Source organism: Sarcophilus harrisii, chromosome 5 (assembly GCF_902635505.1).
Source record: "Sarcophilus harrisii chromosome 5, mSarHar1.11, whole genome shotgun sequence".
NCBI classification, from domain to species: Eukaryota; Metazoa; Chordata; class Mammalia; order Dasyuromorphia; family Dasyuridae; genus Sarcophilus; species Sarcophilus harrisii.
This window is the reverse complement of record NC_045430.1, coordinates 271,263,181-271,284,660: the sequence shown is the minus strand read 5'-3', so window position 1 is coordinate 271,284,660 and position 21,480 is coordinate 271,263,181. Positions and strand designations below refer to the sequence as shown.

Sequence of the window (21,480 nt, the reverse complement as noted above, 5' to 3'; positions counted from 1 at the left end):
GTGTGTGTATGTGTGTGTGTGTGTAAGTGTGTGTCTCTATGTGTGTGTGCACGCACACATGCGCCCACAGCTACCAGAAAGTGAAATAACTATAACAGGTTATAGGGTTCAGAATTGAAAGAGACCTTTAGAATCCATTTCATTCTCCCTCATAATTTTATAGATGGAGAAACTGAGTCTCATGGAGGTTCAGTCATAGGATGAGCAAATGAGATAATATATGTAAATTGCCTCGTAAATCTTAAAGGGCTATATATACATGTTATTATTATTATCATCATTACTAATAATTGGGACAGAGTATAGGATCATAACTAGGAGGAACTTCAGAGATGATGCAATCTAACTCATTTGGCAGTTGAGGAAACTGAGGGCTAAAGAAGTTGCCATGAAATCATCAACTCAGATAATTTCACAAACTTTATAGCATCATCATAATATTAGCTATTATGATGATGATTAACCTTTATGAGTTATGTCACAGCATAAGAATCATAGATCGAGAGTTGATGGGGGTTTGGGAAGCAATTTAGTACAACTTCTCTTTTTTGCAGATAGAATTGAGTTACAGGAAGAGTAAGGGTCTTGGCCAAGGTCACACTGATAGGGAAGAGGGCACATGTATATCTACACACGTGTATACATACAGGTTATCATATAAATGTACACTTAGGTTTTATTTATATATTTACATATCCACACACATCTACACATAGAGGTTATTGTATAAATGCACACTACAGAGCATGTGCATATTTATATATTATAAATACATATAAATATATGTAGAGATGGGCATATTTAGATATCTACATACACATTTATATAAATGTATACACATATATGTACATACATCTCCACATATGTAAACATCCATATGGGTGTTTTCTTTTTGTACATATACATATATTTACTTCTGCTTTTTATCAGTATGTTTTATACTTAAAATTTCTTTGATATAGGAAGCTCCTGGTAAGGAAATTTCATCTCCTAGTGCAGATTCTCAGAGTCTCCTGAAGGTTAAGTGGCCATCTTATAGTTCCGTGACCAGTATGTGTTGGGGCAAAGGCAACTCTCCGGGAGGAGACATTGCCTCTCCTGTAATATACACCTATACACATCCATATGTGGACACACACACATCCCCATTTTATACCACACACAGATATATGCATTTCATATGTACATCTGCATATCAACATACATGGATCAAGTTTTATGAAAACATAAGTAGCTTTTAGCCATTTGTTTTAAAAACAGGCCTCCTGCTTGGTAAGACATGCAAAGTGATAAAAAGCAGAAAAATCGACAGACCTGAAAAGCACTTCCTGCTGGAGTGTAGAAACCCCTACCTGGCTGGAGCCCCTGGTGCTCTCTCTTATTAATGCCTCTGGGAAGACTCTAGACCTGGCTTACTTTTCCTTAAACCCATTCAGAAAAGCCTCAATCCCACCAACAGCAGAGATTCTTCCCTCCCCGCTTTATTAAAGCTTTTTATTTTTCAAAGCATACACACAGATAATTTTTCAACACTGACCCTCGCATAGCCTTGTGTTTCCTATTTTCCCCTCCTTCCTCCTAACCCCTCCCCTAGAGGGCAAGCAATTCAATATATATTATACATGTTAAAATAGGTGTTAAATCCAATATGTATAAACTTTTACACAATTCTCTTGCTACACAAGAAAAATCAGATCAAAAAAAGAAAGTAAATGAGTAAGAAAACAAAATGGAAACAAATAACAAAAAGAGTGAGAATGTTATGTTGAGATCCACGCTCAGTCCCCACAGTTCTCTCTTTGGGTGCAGATGGCTCCCTTTATCAAAGATCATTGGAACTGACATCAATCTTCTCATTGTTGGAAAAAGCCGCATCCATCAGAATTGATCATTGTATAATTTTGTTGTTGCTGTGTACAATGATCTCCTGGTCCTGCTCATTTCCTTCAGCATCAGTTCCTGTAAGTCTCTCCAGGCCTTTCTGAAATCACCCTGCTGATTGTTTCTATGTTCTTCTAATTTATTTATAATCTCATTCTTTATGCCTAGGTCATGAACCCATTTTGACCTTATCTTGGTGTAAGTTAAGTGTGGGTCCATGCCTAGTTTCTGCCATACTAATTTGCAATTTCCCAGCAATTTTTGTCGAACAGTGAGTTCTTATCCCAAAAGTTGGGGTCTTTGGGTTTGTCAAACTTTGCTATAGTTATTGACTATTTTGTCCTTTGAACCTAACCCATTCCATTGTCAACTAATCTATTTCTTAGCCAATACCAGATGGTTTTGGTAACTGCTGCTTTATAATATAATTGTAGGTCTGATACAGCTAGGCCGCCTTCATTTGATTTTTTCTTTTCATTAATTCCCTTGAAATTCTTGTTTTTCCATTTGAACTTGGTTATTTTTTCTATGTCATTAAAAGAGTTTTTGGGAGTCTGATTGGTATAGCGCTAAATAAATAGATTAGTTTAGGGAGTATTGTCATCTTTATTATATTTGCTTGCCCTATCCAAGAGCATTTAATATTTTTCCAGTTGGTTAGATCTGACTTTAGTTGTGATGCTGATCATTTCTTATAGAACAGTAATATTCCATAACCTTCATATACCATAACAGCCATTCTCCAGCTGATGGGCATCCACTCACTTTCCAGTTTCTGCCACACCTTTTTGCACATGTGGGTCCCTTTCCCATCTTTAAGATCTCTTTAATATCTCTTTGACATAAGCCCAGCAGTTTCTAATGGAAATGTTGACCAGACTCTTGGAATCATCACCGTCATCATCATCATCACATCTGGGGATGGATACGTGGAGATTGTTGTGTCAGAGAACAGGGTGATATCTGAATAGCCCCTAGAGGAGGATGAAGAAGAGTGAGAGGGGAAGGAAGGACAAAAGAAAATCTCATTTTGGTGGCACGGACCCAAAAATCGGTGGAGGGAACTTCCACCCTGGGAATGTGGCGTTGATGCTCACTCTAGACATCACGTTGTCTTTGCTGTATTCTCACAGACGAAGTTTTTGACGGTTGAATAACTACTTAATGACAGGAAAGAGTGGGAGGCCATGAGCTGTGATCAGCAGCTTATTGGACTTGCAGCGTTCTGGATTTGGGGGCGGTTGAGTGATGGTCTCTTGTTGCCAGTTTGTTTCTTTCAAGTTTTTATTGGCTTATTATTAAGAAAAAAAAGAATCGATAATGAATCAAACCGAGGATTTCCAGCCAGTGGCCGCCGGCCCCCTTCCTGCCAGATTTGGGGCAAGTATGCCCTGAGTGCCCCCGAGAAATGCCCCTTCTTCGTCCCCTCCCCCTCTCTTCTTCCCTCTCTCTTCCTCCTTTCCCTGGCCTGGCCCATTGCTAGTTTGGAAATCTCCGCAGCCCTCCAACGTTTGGAGCTTGAGGGCTGAAATGTCACTTTTAAAGCAGGGTTAAAAAGGTCACACAGCTGCAAATAATAATAGCCCAATGAAAATCAGATTCTGACTGCAGCCCACTTCAAGAATAACATTGAGACAGGAAACAAGCTTGCTTGATGTTTTTACCAGCAAAGAAGTAAGACTGTGGCAGATAAAATGTGAAAGAGAGGGGGTGCGTTAGGGGGAAAGGAGCTCATTTGGGGGGGGGTGAAATAAAGGGAAGGCAGATTGGCGTTTCTTTTTGTCAATCTGAAACTTGCCTGGCTCTGGGGGTCCCTCTCCCCTCCCTGGAGGCCTTCAGACAGAAGCTGGATGACCACTTCTTGGGAACATTTTATATGGGGGCTGGACTAGGGCTGAGGGCCCTTCTGACCCTGGATGATTTCTGTGATTTTGTGATTTTTTAAAAAATAATCTATAGAGAACAAACTTAAAGCAAAGCATCAGATCTCTAATTATATCATGGTTAAATAGCCAAGAGTTATGTTTTCAAATGCTGTGGCTCAGAAGCTTCCTGACTTCAGGTTCCTAGTAGATTAATAATAAAGGCCTAGTTCTTTGACTCTTTTAAGTGACATAACAGCCCAGCAAGGTGGCTGCTAGTATTAGTCCCATTTTGCAGATAAAGAAGCTAGTGTTTAGAGAAAGTGATTTTTCCAGAAACATTACACAGCAAATAAGTGTCCAGAGCAGAATTTGAATCCAGGTCTTCTTGATTCCAACTCCAGGGCATCATCCACTATACCTGCCCTGAGGGCGCTCCTATCTTCCTGTTGCAATGCTCCTTTCCAGGCCCTGGCCTGTGCTGAGAACAGGCAAAACAGCCACTCTGTCCATTAGGGGCTGCAGTCAGGAGGTGCATTTTCCCTTGACCATGTGGCTGTTGGTACTTCTCTAGCTGGCTCTTTGTGAAGTGACCTGCAGGCCTCCTGACTGAGGGGCCTGAGAGACCTAGAAACGAGGCTCTGTAGCTGACGGGACATTTCTGCCTCGGCTCCGAGTCCTCCACTTAGGAAGATGGCCCCCGGGTCCTCCAGTGTGCCTCTGACCCTGAAGTTTTCTGGTCATGTATTTCCCCTTCCACACCCACCCACCCACACGTCCCAAAGGAAGTGATATCACTCTCTGCTTTTAAGAACAAGTCTGACAACGTCAGGGAGGGAGCTGAGCCCTGTGCCAGGGATGGAAGAGGCTGGTGTTTAACCCCACCCAGTCCTAGCCATTTGCCCACCTGTCCTTCCTCCTGCTTGAGAACCTTCCGTGGCTCACTCGCCCCTTCCAAGTCTCAGTTTCTAAAGTGTAAAATGGACACAATCAGGCATTCCTAGAATCACTTCCTCTGGGAAACTCAAGATCATCTTCATAAACCGCTCTGTAAACCTTATATAAGGCTTTATATAGCACTAGAGAAACCCCAGATGTTGTTATCGTTGGGATTATTATGATTTAGTTTTTTTAGGATAAAATGTAAGATCATCGGATGGAATGATACATAAGGCCTTTTGGCTTATAAGTCACTGTGAATGTATCTCATTTAATCCTCCCAATAACATGGAAGGTAAGAGCTGTTATTCCAGACGCTTCCAGATAAGGAAGATAATGATTTGCTGGCAAATCACCCAGTAGGAAGTGTCCAAGGCCAGCTTTCTGATTCCCTGTCTGTACGCTGCTCAAGGGCAGGAACCATTTCATTTTTGTCAGTCAGCTAACATGTAAGCTCTGGGAGCAAAGCAGAATTGAACTAACTTAGAAAAAAAGCCAGGTACGCGGAGTTAGACCCAACCCAAATGTTCATAGGGACTGTTTGCTCCCTTCTGCCTGGCACATAGTAGGTGTTGAATAAATGCTTATTGACTGAGCCAGAGGTTCAGCTATTCAGTTGAGTCCCTTGCTGCGTCCCTTACCAGTCAATAAGTGCTGATAGATGTTAACATCGATATTAAAATTCAAGGTTTCCCTGTCCCACCTCCCCCCTGCTACGTTCCCTTTTAGACGCATGTTAATCAGAGCCAGTGCTGACTTATCCAGTTTGTCTGAAGCACTCATCAATATTTATAATTCCCAGGTGACACTTTAATTGAAGTCCTGATCGGAAAGGCCGCCCAGATTTTTGGTCAAACCAACCTTTTGATTGGCTGCTCGTGTCAGAGGTTGGCAGAATTTGTTGAAATTCCATTAGAATGAGAGTTGGCCGTTAACTCACCACCCGTTAAGGTGCCTCGTGTTTCTCGGGTGACAAATGCTACCGAACCTCCCCAGGTCTAGCTACAGCACCTGAGATGTCACGGGCCATTTGTAACGTGCTTCATATGGACGCTTCATCTCTGAAAAAACCAAACCCAAACCACCACAACAATTTCACTCAGTGTCCGTTTTGTGCATCGGCTTTTTCGATCAACTAATCAATAAGCGTTGATTAAGCACTCACTTCATACCAGGCTAGAGGCGGAGGATCTGCAAAACCAGGAAGGCTGACATCTGTTAGCATTTATAGCCCCACTGAGACCACAGAAAGTGATACATTGGCAGGGGATGCAGGGAGGGACCGAGTCAAATGGGGAAGTCTCTGACTCCCAGAAGACAGTCATGAAGCATTTATTAAGTACCTACTATGCGCCAGGCGCTCTGCTAAGTGTTGAGTTACAAAAGCAAAACTAGGCTTTGTCCTCAAGAAGCTTTCATTCTAAAGAGACAACTTGGATCTAAATAGAAGCGAAATCCCTATTTGAGAGGTAGCCTTCAAGGGAAGACTCTAGCAGCTGTGGGAGGGGAATGAAGGCCAGAAAAGACCACTGGAAGAAAATAGTGTTTGAGCTGACTCTTGAAGGAAGCCGGAGATTTTAAGAAATGGACATGAAGAGGGAGAGCATTCGAGGGAGACAAAGGCACGGGTCCTGGATCTGGAGCATTTTGAGGGAAGAACAACAACTTTTGTGGTGGGGTTGGACTGTGGCCAGATCAGTTGAATGAGACACATCCATCATTGTGAGCTATTTCATGTCCTAAACCATTGTCTTAAGCTGCGATCTATGACTTTTTTTAAAAAAAAATCTACTTCAAAAAATTGATTTTTTTTGTAATCTTATGTATCTTATGCATCAAAAAGCCTGCGTCTGAAGGGGCCCATCAGTTGGCCATATCAAACTGCCAAGTGCCCCATGACACAGAGTGATTTAAGATCAGCTGTTCTAAGCAAAAAAGTAGAGCTAAGCGCCTTGGAGCAAACCAATCGATTAATCAACAAATCTATCAAAAGGACAGCTGGGTGGTGCCATGGTGCACAGAGCACAGGCTTGGAGTCAAGAAGACGCATTGCCTTGAATTCAAATGTGGCCTCAGACACTTCCTAGCTGTGGGATGTTGGACAAATCACGTAATCCCGTTTGCCTCAGTTTCCTCACTTGTAAAATGAGTTGGAGAAGGAAATGGTTTCTTAATCAAGAAAACCCCAAATGAGGTCACAGAGAGTCACATGACTTAAATCATTGAATAGCAACACCTACTGTGTGCCAATCATTGGGAATACGAATTGAGGAAAGGAAACAGTGCTTCCTTGTAATGAGCTTATGTTGCAATGAGGGATGCAATATAAAGTAATTAAATTCAGGATGGGGAGGGAAATGTGGACCAGGAAAGGGTCCCGGTAGGTAGGAGGTGATGTTTGAGGCAGGTGATTTTGAAGGAAAAGAATTTTCCAAGGCAGAGATAGGAAAGGAAAACATTTCAGGCATCGGGGACAGCACAAAATGGAAGTCGCGATGTCGATGGAAGGCCCCAAAGGGGGCCGATGGGCTGGAGAGTTATGCTCAGTGAAGCTACAGTGATTGGCTGGGGTGACGGCAGAGAGAAGGTGATTCCCACTTATTACCTGCTTAAAGGAACCAAGGCCGGGGCTGTGGGTTACAGCTGTAAATCAAGCCTGTCATCTCCTTGTCAAGTGTGGGAAGTCTGGGATGACTTTGGAGATTATTATATGTTTTATTGCCTGAGTTGTGAGTTTTCTGAAACCCTCAGGGGCCCCCCGGGGTAGTTTCAGCTAAGTGAGCGCTGAATTTTGAAAGCAAGTCGGTCAGTTAACGAGCATTTATTAAGCATCTACTGACTATATGCCAAACACTGAGCTCGGCTTTGGAGAGCCAGAGGAAAAGACAGTCCCTGCAGTCTACCTGGGGACAATCTGTACATGACACGTGAAAATGAGCTATAGACAGGATGAATTGGGGGTAATCCCAGATGGAAGGTGCAAGGAGAACTGGGAAAGGCTTGTCCTCCGAGGTAGGGTTTTAGCCGAGACTTGAAGCCAAAAGATGGAGATGAGGAGAGAGAGAATTCCAGGCCTGGGAATGCCAGGGAAAGTGCCCTGAGTGCAGAGAGGGAGCCAGGAGGCCAGGGAGTGTGTGCAGGGGAGGAAGGGCTGGAAGCAAGGAAGGTGAAATGGCAATGAGGGCAATAAGCACGATTACCGCAGCATAGCGATTCTCTGTGATGGTGGGGATGATGTTACTTAAGTATAGAAACACAAGCATCAGCCTCTGGACAGAGTTAACAAAGTCAGATCTAGTTTAACCTGGTGAGCCTCAAGGTATGGGCCCACGTCAGTCTCGTCTGTAGTGGCTAATTCTGTACATTACATCGGAACAAAAATCCCGGCTGGTATCTCTGGTAAAGGGGGTTATGACCAGTGAAAATTTGGGGGAAACAGATCTTCTAGTACAACCCTTCTGCCTTAAGGGGTCCCTTCTATGCCATCTAGCTTTGGCTCAAAGAGCTCCAGGAGAGGAGAATCTCAATCTCGAGGTGTCTGTTCCATTCATGGAGAGCTCTCGATATGATGGTTTTCCTAAGCCTTAGATACACCTCTCGGTGACTTCTGCCCTCTAGGGCTAAGCCCCGCAAGGTAAGCACGCTTTCCACATGATGAAACCTCATCTAGGAGAACCTCTGTCTTGTGCTCCCTATGTTGCCTCCTTTTCAGGCCAGACTCTTCAGTTGATCCTATTCTGATGTCGCCTTAGGCCCCCTCAGTGTCCACATTAGCCTCCTTGACGTTCTCTTCAGCATGGTGGACTGATGTAGCTCTTAAAATGTTCCCCCCCCCCCATTAAAACACAGTATTCTAGATGTCTCACGGACGTACTAGACCACGTACAAAGTTCCACCTCCCCACTGTTTGGACACGGCCCCTCTTTGATGAGGGCTGCCATCTTTTACTCAGTCTTTTTTGGGTGCCAGAGTGGGATTCATGCTGTGCTCGGCTGCACTAAAACCCCCAGTCTTTTTCAGATTAATTTGTTTAGCCCCCAGTCTCCCACCTTGCACCTGTCCAACGGTACCCAAGTGTCTACACTTGCAGAAACGCACCCCCTCAGGCTCATGTCAGGTCAACAAACATTTCTGAAGCGCTTCCTGTGTGCCAGACATTGTGTTAAGCTCTAAGTATGGAAACAAAGGCAGAAACTCCCCTGCCCTGCCTACATTCTAATGAGGATGGCAATATGCAGATACCTCTCTCTCTCTTTATAGGTATGTGTGTGTGTGTATAAATACATACCCACTCATACAGGATATATACATGAAGCTGTTTCTCAAGACTTTCAAACTTATCAATTTGATAATCATAAAAAAGAAAACAAAGTTAGATTTCCTTACTTGACATTGTGGGAGTCTGATGAGAAAGAGCAATGGAATGAATGGCCAGGCCCACACAAGAAATTGGTGATGGGGGTTCCATTGATGCTTCTTTCTTTTTTTCTCTCAATAGTATTTTATTTTTCCAAATATGTGTAAAGATGGTATTCAACATTCATTTTTATAAGATTTTGAATTCCAAAGTTTTCTCTTTCTCTCATCTCCCTCCTCCCCAAGATAGCAAGCAATCTGATAAGGTTGAATCCATGCCATCCTTTTAAGCATATTTCCATATTTGTCGTGTTATTCAAGAAAAATCATATCAAAAGGGGAAAAAAAAACACCAGAAAAAAATAAAAAAAGAGTGAAAATACTATGCTTTGATCCACATTAAGTCTCCATAGTTCTCTCTCTGGATGCAGATGGCGGTTTTTATCCCAAGCATGAGACCTCTCTCATTTCTAAATCTTTGATCCTAAGTCTTTTAACATTCCTGGGCCTCAGTCTCCTTATCTATAAAGTGAGGAAGTTGGACTAACAGAAGTCCCAGGTTTCGTCATCTCTAAATCTGGCATCCTATTATCTTACAGAGCCCCTCTTTAAAAAACAAATTCAACATTAACTTTCAAAAAACCTTGTGTTCCAGTTCTGCCCCTGTTCTCCATACCTCCTTCTCTGATGGCATGTAATCCAATATATATTAAACAAGGTAAAAAATACAATTATCTTGCTGCACAAGAAAAATCAAAATCAAACAGGAAAAAAAATAAAATGCAAGCAAAGAACACAAAAAAGAGAATTTTATGTTATGATGCAGCCTCAGTTCTTATAACCCTGTCTCTGGGTACAGATGGCTATCTCCATCACAAGATCATTGGCCTGAATCATTTCATTGTTGCAAAGAGCCGCGTCCATCAGAATTGATCTTTGTATAATCTTGCTGTTGCTGGGTACAATGGCCACCTGGTTCTGCTCATTTCACTCAGGATCAGTTCCTGCAACTGCAGGAGTTCCTGCGCCTCTGAAATTATCCTACTGATCGTTTCTTATAGAACAATAGTGTTCCATTGCATTCATATATCATAGCTTATTCAGCCATTCCCCGACTGAGAGTTTCCACTTTCTTGCCACTACAAAAATTACTGCCTCAAATATTTTTGCACACGTGGGTCCCTCTTTACAGAGCTCTTTGGAAAAGTGGGGTGCACTTTCCCCATAACCACCACAGGGAAGTAGGAATACAAATATTATCTACATGTTATAGTTCTGAAGCCAAGATCAATATAATGTGCCCCCCAGAATCGTGTAACTGCTAAGTGGGAGAGACAGAATTTGAACCTAAGATTTCCCGATCCCATATAAGGAGCTTGCTCTCTTGCATCGTGCTCCCTTTCTTGTATCATGCTCCCTTTCAAAGTGAAATGTGTTTATTTTAAATCTCCTTAGAACAAAATGTTTATTTTTTTCTCCAAAAATCATATCACAGAAGTCCTCTTTCAGTGTTTCACTGAGGATGGGGAGGACTCCCAAATGCTGGTAAAGGCTTTAACTCTGGAACCCTTAATTTCTCTTATCCTTGGTCCGGCCTGTGTTTGACGAGGCCCTTCACTCAGATGATTATAAACTGAGAAATGTTTCCACTGTCATCTCCTGGAGACTATCTGCTGTTCTAAGGAGGAATTGGATATAGCTTGGAGCAGTGGGAAGAGGATCAGATGATCAGACTTCTAAGCCCGCTTTTGACATTCATCATCTATGTAACCTCAGTTTCTTCATCTGGAAAATAAAAGATTAAAGACCCCAAAGGCTCCTCCAATTCTCAACCTCTGATCTGTGGAGGAATGAGCCCCCTCCTTCAGGTAGAAGGGAGCATGGGAAAATCCCACTGGTGCGCCTAGTGTGAAACCTTGTCCCACGGGAAGACTTTCCGTCCCCATTTGAGTAATGGTGAGAGGTCGGTGTGCATTAAGAGCTCCACATCCCTCGGCTTATTTATGCTTCAGAAAATGAAGGCGAGAGTGTGCTTCCCATCACCTGGTTACAAAATCCCAGAGCATTTCAGGAGAAGCTTGTCTGTGTAGTCGCCTTGATTCATGACCGTTTCCCTAAGAACTGCCTCAGTCCTATTCAGCGGAAGCAGAGAGGGAGCAGGCAGCCCCTTCCCCGCAATGATGCTGATTGCTGCCTCCCCCAGTGGGTGCCTGGCTACGTACGGGGGCTATTAGTTAAATTAGGATTTGAAAAATGACATGGAGCATTAGATGTGTTTTTTTCCCAGTCCTCCCAGGGAAGGTGCCTTGTTCAAGTCATCCATCTTAGCCATTTATCTGTCCAGACGTATTGAATCCTTTTTCGAACCTTGATTCACAATCGGCTATAAAATCAAGCAGAGTCAGTGTTTCTGGGGGCCCTCAGTTGTGTTCTAAGATTCTTATTAGCTTCTGATTATTTCAAATGCTTTTTCCTCTCATATTGAGGAAATGTCAGGAGATCCAACCTTACAGAAGAATTGTGTCCAAGACTTGGAATTGTGTCCCAGGCTTGTCTCAGTGTCCCAAGGCTTGGAATTGTGTCCAAGACTTGGAATTGTGTCCTAAGCTTGTCTCAAATGTCCCAAGGCTTGGAATTGTGTCCAAGGCTTATCTCAGTATCAGAAGGCATTTTCCGAGACTTGTCCAATGGATCTAGGGTCTCACTAATGGATCTGGGGTCTCCCTCCCTCCAGCGATGCAGATTGCAGCCCATCATATGTGACTCTCGTTCTTGTCCTTCCTTCAATTCTCCATAAGGCATTGGGGGAAGCGTATCTCTTCCTCGTTCTCCTGCCATTATAAGGAGAGGCGTTACAATACGATGCAAGATTCTTAGTTTGGGAGTAAGATCCCCTGGATTCAGATTCTGCGCCTGATACTACCTCATGTGACTTTGGCAAATCATTTAAAATCCCAAGATTTTAGTTTCCTAATGAACAAGTGAACCTGGATCCAAGGTTCTGACTGCCTCTTATTTATCAGTTTCCCATTTGTAAAATGAGGGGGAGGGGTCAAGCCAGGTGGTCTCTAAGGTTGCTTACAGCTTGAAATCTAGGATGTCGTGATCTTATGATTCTGGTGGGATACAAGGCAGTCCATCGGTTATTCCTTTTGCATGTGACCAACTCATCTTTTCACTCTTTTTTCTCTGAGGCAATTGGGGTTAAGTGACTTGCCCAGGGTCGCACAGCCAGGAAGTGTTGAGTGTCTGAGGCCAGTTTTGACCTCAGATCCTGACTTTAGGACCGGTGATCTACTCGGCCATCTGCCTGCTCCTAGAAAGTGTCTTGATGAAATTCTTTTCTGGCCAGCTTTTCTTTGCAGTTCTTTGTAATGTGTTATAGCTTAGTCATGTCTGCCATATGCTTCTCCATCACCCTCCGAGTTACCCATCTCTCTCTATATATAGTTGTGGGGAGTGGCAACATTCCCAAACTCAAAGCTGTAACCATCCACACAGGGACAACCAAGTGGATGAAGAGCGCTTATTGTATAGACTACGGCAAGCAGTTGAAAGGGTAACCTATAAAACTGTCCATCAGCATGTTTGTCCGTTGGGCTATAGATTTCCTGGTAAGGATCAGTGGTCGGGGGTCCTGCTGCTCTCTGGGATCTGGGATGGACCCCCAGCACACGCCACATTCATACTCAGCCAGCCTGTGGCCCCGAAGTCCCAAGGCAGCCTCTACTTAGGGCTTTTGGAAGAAACCAAAGGAGGCCGCAAGTGTCTTAGTTAAAGAACTTTGGGTTTGGGGTCAGAGAACCTGGGTTCGGAGCCCAGCTCTGCCCCTCGCTGTCTCCATGACCCTGGACAAATACGCATCTTCCTGCTTCTGTAGGGTGAGGGAGTGACCTGTTAAGACCAGGGACTGGGATGAAGCTTCTGCTGCTGTTACTTATGTTACTTATGACCATGTGAATTTGGACAAATGGACGCCCTGCCCTGGGCCTCAGGTTCTCGCTCTGTATGATGCTGAGGGTCCCTCGGCCGTTGGCTCTGCCCCGACTACCCGGGGGACCTTGGCCACCTGCTCCGTGCTAAGGTGGAAGGCCCCCTCGCACCAGAATCTCCGGGCCTCCGAGCGGGGCCTCCCGGTCCCGAGGCTTCCCAGTCACCCCGGCCTGCTGGATGAACAATCCCGCCAATGTGAGGGGGCTTGGAGGCGGGGCTCCAGCCGGGGCAGCCTGGGCTTCCCTCCACCCGCTCCCCTTCAAAGTAAATAAAAAACAAGCAGATCTGAGCCTGTGGGGAGCCTGATGAATCTGGGCCGATGAGAACCTTGGATCCCCGTTCATTTGTCCTTGTCTGTTTGGGGAATTTGATATGCTGGGAGCGGGGCAAGGGCTCCCCGAGCGCGGTCCTGGGGCTGCGGCGAGATATTAATGAATTGTTGTGTTTTGTTTTTTGTTTCCCCCCCCCCCCACCTGCAGATTTATGAGGAATCCAAGATGAACTTGGAGCAGGAGAGGCCGTTCGTGTGCAGCGCCCCGGGCTGCTCGCAGGTGAGTGGCCCCCCGGCAGGCCCGGGTGGGTGCCCGGCCGGAGGCTTTGGCTCCGGCTCCCAGGCCCGCTCCTGGGGCTGATCCATTACCGCCGCATCCTGTTTGGTCTCTCTGGGAGAGCCTGTGATTGTTATTATCCTCACGGTTCCCTTCCCACCCCCCAAATGATGTGGGCCGGCGCCCCCCCCCGACCCCCCCCCCCCAACCACAGCCACAGCCACTGAAATCTAATAGGGCCGGGCCCTTCCTAGGCCTCCTCCCCCACCCCCAGGAAGCCGGCCAGACCCGCGGGCGGCCCCTCCAGATGTCCAGGCTTGTCATTTGAGAAATGGGGAGAAAGAGGAAGTCTGGTTTTCCATGGAGCAGTTTGGACCTGGCGCCGTATTATTGGTGAAAACATAACCCAGCATGGAGACTGCGGGAGCGTCTGGCTCCTCGCCCAAGAGAACTGCCCCCCGAGGGCCGAGGCCCCCTTTTCTGCTCCTCGGGGAAAAGGGCCGCAGGACCTTTCATTGGGATGGACACTCCAGGCGCGGAGCCTCCCTCCATCCACGCAGATCGGCACTGACGCAGGTTAATCACTTGCCCAGGGCCACGTGGCCAGCATGTGCCAGAGGCTGCCCAGGAATTCAATCCAAAGGCAGCCCCCCCTCCTCTATGGCCTCTCCACCTTGGAGAGCTGGTGGCTCGCTGGGGCAGACTGGGAGGCTTCCTCACCGAGCAAAGCCTGAGAGCTCTGTCACCTTTTCATCATATTGTAGCATCTCATGATGCCATTGGAGCCTATCAATCATCAGGTGCACATGTAGGAAACTGAGGCAGCAGGCCTTCCTGCCATTATACACAAGTGGGAAACTGAGGCAGCGGGCCTTCCTGTCATCAGATAGACACATGTGGGAAACTGAGGCAGCGAGCTACTTGTGGTTACTGGGAGTCCTTATGCTTCATGCTGCTCAGGACAGAAGAGCTGTGTTCTGTCAGATCTCGAGCCTGTTGCTGTGAAATCACTCTCTTTCCTTAAATTGCCCCCAGAGTGTCTAATGAGAGGCAGGATTCCCATCTGGAATGTTCCTCTGAAGGGCTTGTAGGGTGGGAGCAGCAGAGGCCTAGGAAGGGCCCTCTGAGGGTCTTTGCATTTCCCCCTGTTGCATTCGGAGGCGCTCCTGGAGGAGAGGTGCCATAGAAATGTGAGACAATGCTCCAAGAGCAACTGTATCTTCTACTCTAACTGGACATGGGAGGGCCCCTCAGGGCTATGGGAAATGGGGATTTCTGACCCATGAATTGGGAATGTTGGAGGAATGATCAGGGACCCTAAATTGTCTTTTGAAATGAATTGAGGCAGAGAGAGTCCTTGGGGTCCAAGGTTCCCATGCCATCTCTCCCACATTGTGTCTGGGGCTCTTGGGTAAGTTCATACTTCTCTGCCCTTTGAAATAAAATAGGTGGGTAGGACGAGAGGAGCTAGAAGTGGCAGGGACCTCAGAATCTGGGGTCCTCCATCCCGGTGAGCCGCCCGCTCCTCTTCGAGGTCAGTGACGCTCCGGGGGCCTTCTCTCGGCTCAGAAAAGACCTTTGCTGATACATAAGCCCTCTATGCTTATGGTAGGAACTGATTGAGCCTTTGCATGTCCAGTGCCTCGCAGACACAGCAGGCCCTTAAGTGCTCACTGCTCATTGACACGAAAGTAATTCCCTGATGCCCCCATGTGCAGGTGGCCAGGAAAACGCCCCAAAGGGAGGCTTTACCTCAAGATGGTTAAAGAGGAACAGAGGATTTTGCCAAATTGAGGCTGCTTACCCGTGGCTTTCACCAATTAGCCTCCATTTCCTTTCCTATTATAAAATGAAGCCCTCAAGAAACTGTGTTTTTAAGGCAAATTCCCATGAGTGGGCAAAGGGCTCCTGCGGGAGAGTGAGGTCCTTGAAATCTTGCACTGGCTTCTTGTGGCAAGGCAAGTCCCACTGACAAGGTGGCTGGCTAAGTGGGGCAGAGGAAGAGCTCCAGGCCTCAAGGCCGGAAAACTCATCTTTGTGAGTTCAAATCTGGCCTCAGACACTTCCCAGCTGTGGGACCCTGGCCAAGTCACTTCCCCCTGTCTGCCTCAGGTTCCTCCTCTGTAAAATGAGCTGGAGAAGGAGATGATGAGCCTCTGCAACATCCTGGTCAAGAAAGCTTTGGGGTCACAAAGAGTGGGAACTGCTGGAAATGACTGAGCCATGAAGCTAGCTGAAGCGTGTTAAGCTCCCGGCACGGGAGCCGAGTGCAGGAAACATCGATCCAGGAGAAAAGAAAGCCGGTCACCGACCTGAGGGGCCGCGGGCACAAAACCCAAAGGGAGCCGACAAGTGGCGAGGGAGGAGAGGGAGCCCGTGTGGAGCCACGAGGGAGAATCTGGAGGCAGAACCTGGGCGAGGAGAGGAGGGAGCACTGCTGGCTGGCTCACTTCTTCAAATGGAGGGAGAGTCACAGGTTTGAGGATGGGGGTGGAGGCATTTTTCCAGGTGATGCTGCCGTTGAATATGATGGAGAAGCCCTGAGGGGCTAAGAAAGGAATGAAGGGGAGGGAGCCTGCTGCCCTGGATGGTGGCTGGAGACGGATGCTGAGGACCAGAGTTCAAATCCCACGTCTGCTCTGTACCTGCCTCCCACGGTTATCTCTAAGCTTAAATGAATAGACCCAGAACTAGGGCAGAGCGATCAGGCCTTCCCCCCAGGAGGTCCAACAGTCTCTGTATTCAGCTGGCACCGGATTTAAAGGATGCTCAGGGAGCTTGCAGTCAATCGGCTAGAAATCACAGCCCTCGGCCCCTGACCAGCAGGAAGAATCCCGGTTGGAACGTCCTGGGTGATGAGTTGGGGGGAGTCCTCGCTGCCCCTTTAACCTGTAAGTGAGGGGGGGCTCTGTGGCATTTCTCCCCAGGCCCGACTCTGTCCATCACTTCCAAGTTACTTCCTGCCCCTGCATGAGGAAATGCAGGTAAAGCCCTCTCATATCAATAATTACTCGAATGAAATGGGAGCCACTGGAATCTCTTTGCCCAGAAAACCCCTAATGGGGCTTGAGGAGTTGGACTCTACTCAACAGAGATGAGAGTTGGACAATTCACCGACTCTGGTCTTATCTGTATAATGGGTTCAATGGGTTCTTTGCATTCGGAGCCTTCTAAGATCCCCTGTCCATCTGAAGCAAAGTCTATGATCCTGTGAGCCCAAGAGACTTTGAAAAGTTGTCATATCTTCTAAAAGAGACTTCATGAGGATGCCAGATCCCAGAGACGGAGAGAATGGCTTCCAGTCCGTTCCCTTTCCTCCCATCAGCCCTGTGAAGGAGACGATGTGACCAGCGGCATACCCATTTTACAGATTGGGAAGCGGAGGCACATGGGAAGCATAATTGGTATGCAGGTGACTCCAGGAGTCTCACCCATTCTGCCACACCACGAGGCGCCTAACTATTAACTAGCTGTGTGACTGACCTCAGGAGGTCCCCATCCCTGCCCAGGGCTGCGTTTCCTTCCATGTAAAAGTGAGACAGTCTAACCCTCTTCGGGGCCTGAGTCCCAGGACCCCAGACTTTATAAAGCCACATCAGCAAGGACGCATCAACATCCACTTGCAGCTTAATTGGGGCAGGGCCGGCTGGGTGGGGCCTGCGGGATTCTGGGTGCAGGAATTTCCCCATCAGGTTAACATGGAACAGGGAGAAGAGTTGTCGTTTTCACTTTGTTACGATGATTTTTTTTCTAAATAAATGTTTTCTGAGTCCCCCCCCCCATTTTGTTAGACTTGAAATAGAAACTGAGTCTGTCTCTTTTCTCTCTGAATCCCCATCACTTATATGAGTTTTGCATACAGTAAGCATTTAATAGTGGCTTTTCCTTTCACTCATCCATCCATCCGTGCTGGATGGGTCTGCTTCCCACTGTACAACGGTACAGCTTGGTTGTGGAAGCAGAGGAGGCCTAGTTTCTTGGCTCCAGCCTTTTCCTTGACAGGCCCTTTCAGAGACATCCTCATGCCAGCCTGGTACCCTAGCCTATCTTCCCCTTCCTCAGAACCCCCCTCTCTCGAATATTCCCTGCCAGAAGCTTCCAGCTTCCTTTATGATTGGCACTCACCCGCTTGTGACGTCAGAGGTGTAAACCAACCAGCAGCCCCCGAGGGAGGCCCTTCCTTCTCTCCACAAGCCAGACCCCTCTGTCACAGCCTGGTGACTGGGTCCAGCTGGGTGGGGCAGCCTCTCGGAAGAGAGAGGGCAAGCCAGCCCAAGGTGGGTGCCTCTCATTGGGTTGCCCGGCCCCTTGTGCTGGGCCTGGAGACCCTGCAGTCCCACAAGGCCCTGCCTAATCACCCGCAGTGTGCCAAGCCCCGGCCCGGGGACGCAGATTGTGATGTAAGAGCCTCAGAGCAGAGGGAGCCGGCCGTCCCCTGGTCTGAGTAACAGCACAAAGAGATCAAGCACAACCACCAGGAGACTCCCCGCGGGTCTCTGCGGGCCCTCGGCCCAGTCGGTCTCTAGAAAAGCGGGGCCTCAGTGACGGCGATCACACTGTGTCCGTGTGTCGGGGCCCTTCCCAGAGTCTGGTGGGGCCGGCTTCCCCTCGTGCCCGGTGCAGAGCCGGGCGCTGGCCCTTCTTCCGGGCCTCGGCACCCGTGGGGAACAGAGGGTGCCCTTGCACACAGGACAGGGCCTCTGCCATAAGGAAGGGCTTCCCAAGTCCCCCCCAGTGGGGCCAGCGGTCAGGATGCCGGGCCAGCCTCGAAGCACATCCTGGCCCGGGCTTTATCTCTGTGCTGAATCCTCCCCACCAGCCCAGGGAGGGGCCCTCGGCTCTCTCAGATCCCGAGCTCAGACAAGAACATGCTGCTTCCTGATGGACCCAGGATGGCTCTGAGCCGGACTCACCTGTTGGATGGGGGACCCTCGGTCCAAGCTGGAAGGGGCTTCAGGGGCCTGCGGCAACCCGTGATTTTGCAGTTGAGGAAACTGAGACCCAGGAAGGGGAGTGACTTTGTTTCACGTGGGGAGAGGTAGGGCTGGAGCCTGATGCCTTCTCTGATGGATTCAAATCCAGTGGTGGCGTCCTGCACCTTCCTGGCTCCCTGGGCCTCCAGAGAAACATCTCCTTCCTGCCCAAGTGCTTAAAGCTCTGCACAGTCTGCCGGCCTGCTACCTTTCAGCCCAATTTCATCTTCTTCCCCTTTCTGTAGGCTCCATCCCAATCAGACTGGTTAGGTGGCTGTTGCACAGGAGTGTCCATCTTCCCCTTCTGTGAGATCTCCCTCATCTTGGAGAGCTTCCTCCTTCACCTCTGCTGCATGGAACCCCCTTCTAGCTTCAAAGCACAACTCATTGGTCACCTCCCACAAGGAGGTCTCTCCAAAACCCCCAGGAGAATGTCAACAACTTGAGAATAAAGATTTTCTTTTCTTTTCCTTCCTTCCTTTCTCTCTTTTTCCTTTCTTTTTCTTTCTTTCTTTCTTTCTTTCTTTCTTTCTTTCTTTCTTTCTTTCTTTCTTTCTTTCTTTCTTTCTTTCTTTCTTTCTTTCTTTCTTTCTTTCTTTCTTTCTTTCTTTTTCTTTCTTTCTTTCCTTTCTTTCTTTCTTTCTTTCTTTCTTTCTTTCTTTCTCTTTCCTTTCTCACTTTATTCCCATCATCCAACATGGCTTCTTGGTACATAGTTGTCACTTTAAAATGCTTTTTGGATACCTGTATTCACATCTTTTCTTCCCCAGTAAAATTTTGGTTCCTCAAAAGCAAAGTTTGCTCTATTTTTGGGTACCCCATTGTGAGTTCACTATATAGTGCATATAGCAGGTGCTTTAAAAATTACCTGTTGAATCGAATGGAGTTAGATTCCCCTAATGCTCTCAACTGATTGAGTTCATTTGTTTTGGTGTTTTTTCAAAAATATTGATACATTTTGCTTTGAAATCACTGACAGTTCTCAGCACATCCCTCCCTCATTTGTCCCAGAGAGTGACAAAAGTTATTTGAAAAAGCCCAGAATTCCAGGTTGGAGTCCTGCCCTGGGGGCGGGGGGGGGGGGCAGGAGAACACAAATGCGCTAGACTCTTGGCCTTCCTCCGGGAGATGCTGCCCGCCATTGGGTTCTCTGCTCAGCCAGTGAAAGGCACCTATTTTTGACTCACTCACTGGGGTGGCAGATGGAGTGCTTCATTCCATAAGAAAAACTGGAACCCCAGCTCACACTTTCTCACTTCTCCCAAGCGACTCTCGGCTCCCCTGCCATGTTTAAATTGCTGGATGATCATTTCCCATTCTGCTCCCTCCAGTGGGTGCCAAATGACTATTGGGAAACTTGCTGAATCCCCTTCCTTTCTGATTTCTTTTCTTTGTATTTGTCTGACAGCGCTTCCCGACCGAGGACCATCTGATGATTCACAGACACAAGCATGAGATGACTTTGAAGTTTACCTCAATAAAAACAGACAGTTTGTTAACAGGTAAGGAGCCTCTGACGGGGGAGGACCTGCTCCGGCCTCCTGGGGCACAGGGGGAGAGGCCGGGCTGCCGGCAAAGGCCGGGCCCCCAGAATAGCGACCGCTGAAGTCATGTAGCACATAGGCCAGCAGCTGACTCGGGATTCCCACCTTTCTGGGAGTGTAGAACATTGACAATAATAGCTCAGATTTATATCACACCTTGCCTCCGACACCGAGGGGATAAGTGGAGGTCAGCACGGGTCTGAGGCGAGATCGTCCCACTTCTTTCTGACTCCCTTCAAGGCCTTTTGGAGAGGAAGCTCCCTGCGACTAAATGGTGGTGGTAGAGGAAGACCCTTCATGGGGCATCCTCCATATCACTGTAGTCACCGGTTCTATATTAACATGCTTCCCTTTTAAGATTTGATGCATCCACAATTTCACTGGGTCATCATAGAAACCCTCTAAAGAAGGTGATTATCCCCATTTTACAGATAGTAAATGTGAGGCTAAGAGAATTTAACTGAGTCGACTAGAATTATACATCTAGTAAATGTCTGGCATAGGTGTCAGAGCTCACTCCTTTTATTTATAGCACATCAGCACACACACTGTGTTCTTTAAACTCCTTAATATAATCAGTGGGGCAGATAAGTGGTACAATGATAAAGTGCCTGCTCTGGCATCGAGGAGATCTTCAAATCTGGCCCTGGACACATACTCGCTGCGTGATCCTGGGCAAGTCACTTTATCGTTTGCCTCAGTTTCTCATCTATAAAATAAGCTGGAGAAGGAAATGGCAAATGAGTCCTGTGTCTTTGCCAAGAAAACTTCACAAAGCAGAGAGTTAGACACAGTTGATTGACACTCTGTGTATGTGTGTATGTGGTTGTGAAATCAGTCAATAGATACATGCTTGAGCACTTGCTATAGACCTAGTAATGCACCATGTGCTGTGCAAGGTATTAAAAAGAAAGTTCCTAAGAGTGTAGTAGGCCCACACCAAAGACATTCTGTCCATAGGAAAGGGCACGTGAGACTTCTGGATGGGAAGCCACGAGTGTGAAATGGACTCGGCGCAGACGGGATAAATACCATAAGGGTTCTTGACCGTTTTGGCGTCGTCATTCCTTGAGTGGTGGAGCATATGGCCCTCTTCTCGCATTTAAATTTAAATACCTAATTAAGATACTTGGGATTGTGAAGGGAATCAAACATATTGAAATATAGCTACCTCTTTGGCATCTATCTCTACCTATTAATTTATCTATATATCTATATGACATCTAGTTATCTCTCTACCTATCTATCCATCCATCCACCAGTCTGTCTATCTCTCCATTCATCCATCCATCTAGCCATCATCTATCTCTATCTACCTATTCTTTTATCTAGATATATCTGTCATCTGTTTGTCTCTCTACCTATCTATCCATCTGTCTGTCCA

The 21,480-nt window shown here is 46.9% G+C and overlaps 1 protein-coding gene across 4 annotated transcripts in view; it reads left to right on the top strand.

Annotated features, from left to right (window-relative positions):
• Positions 1-21,480, top strand: part of CREB5 (cAMP responsive element binding protein 5) — a 457,922-nt gene that overhangs the window by 59,815 nt on the left and 376,627 nt on the right. The window contains exons 2-3 of one of the 4 annotated variants that reach the window (XM_031940517.1): positions 13,511-13,582; positions 19,961-20,054. In XM_031940517.1, the coding sequence (XP_031796377.1) occupies positions 13,529-13,582; positions 19,961-20,054 (148 nt within the window). In that variant the 5' untranslated portion in view covers positions 13,511-13,528. Of the gene's footprint in view, positions 1-13,510; positions 13,583-17,539; positions 17,857-17,890; positions 18,618-19,960; positions 20,055-21,480 lie in introns of those variants that run through there. The other 3 variants (XM_031940514.1, XM_031940513.1, XM_031940515.1) reach the window with 3 other exon arrangements.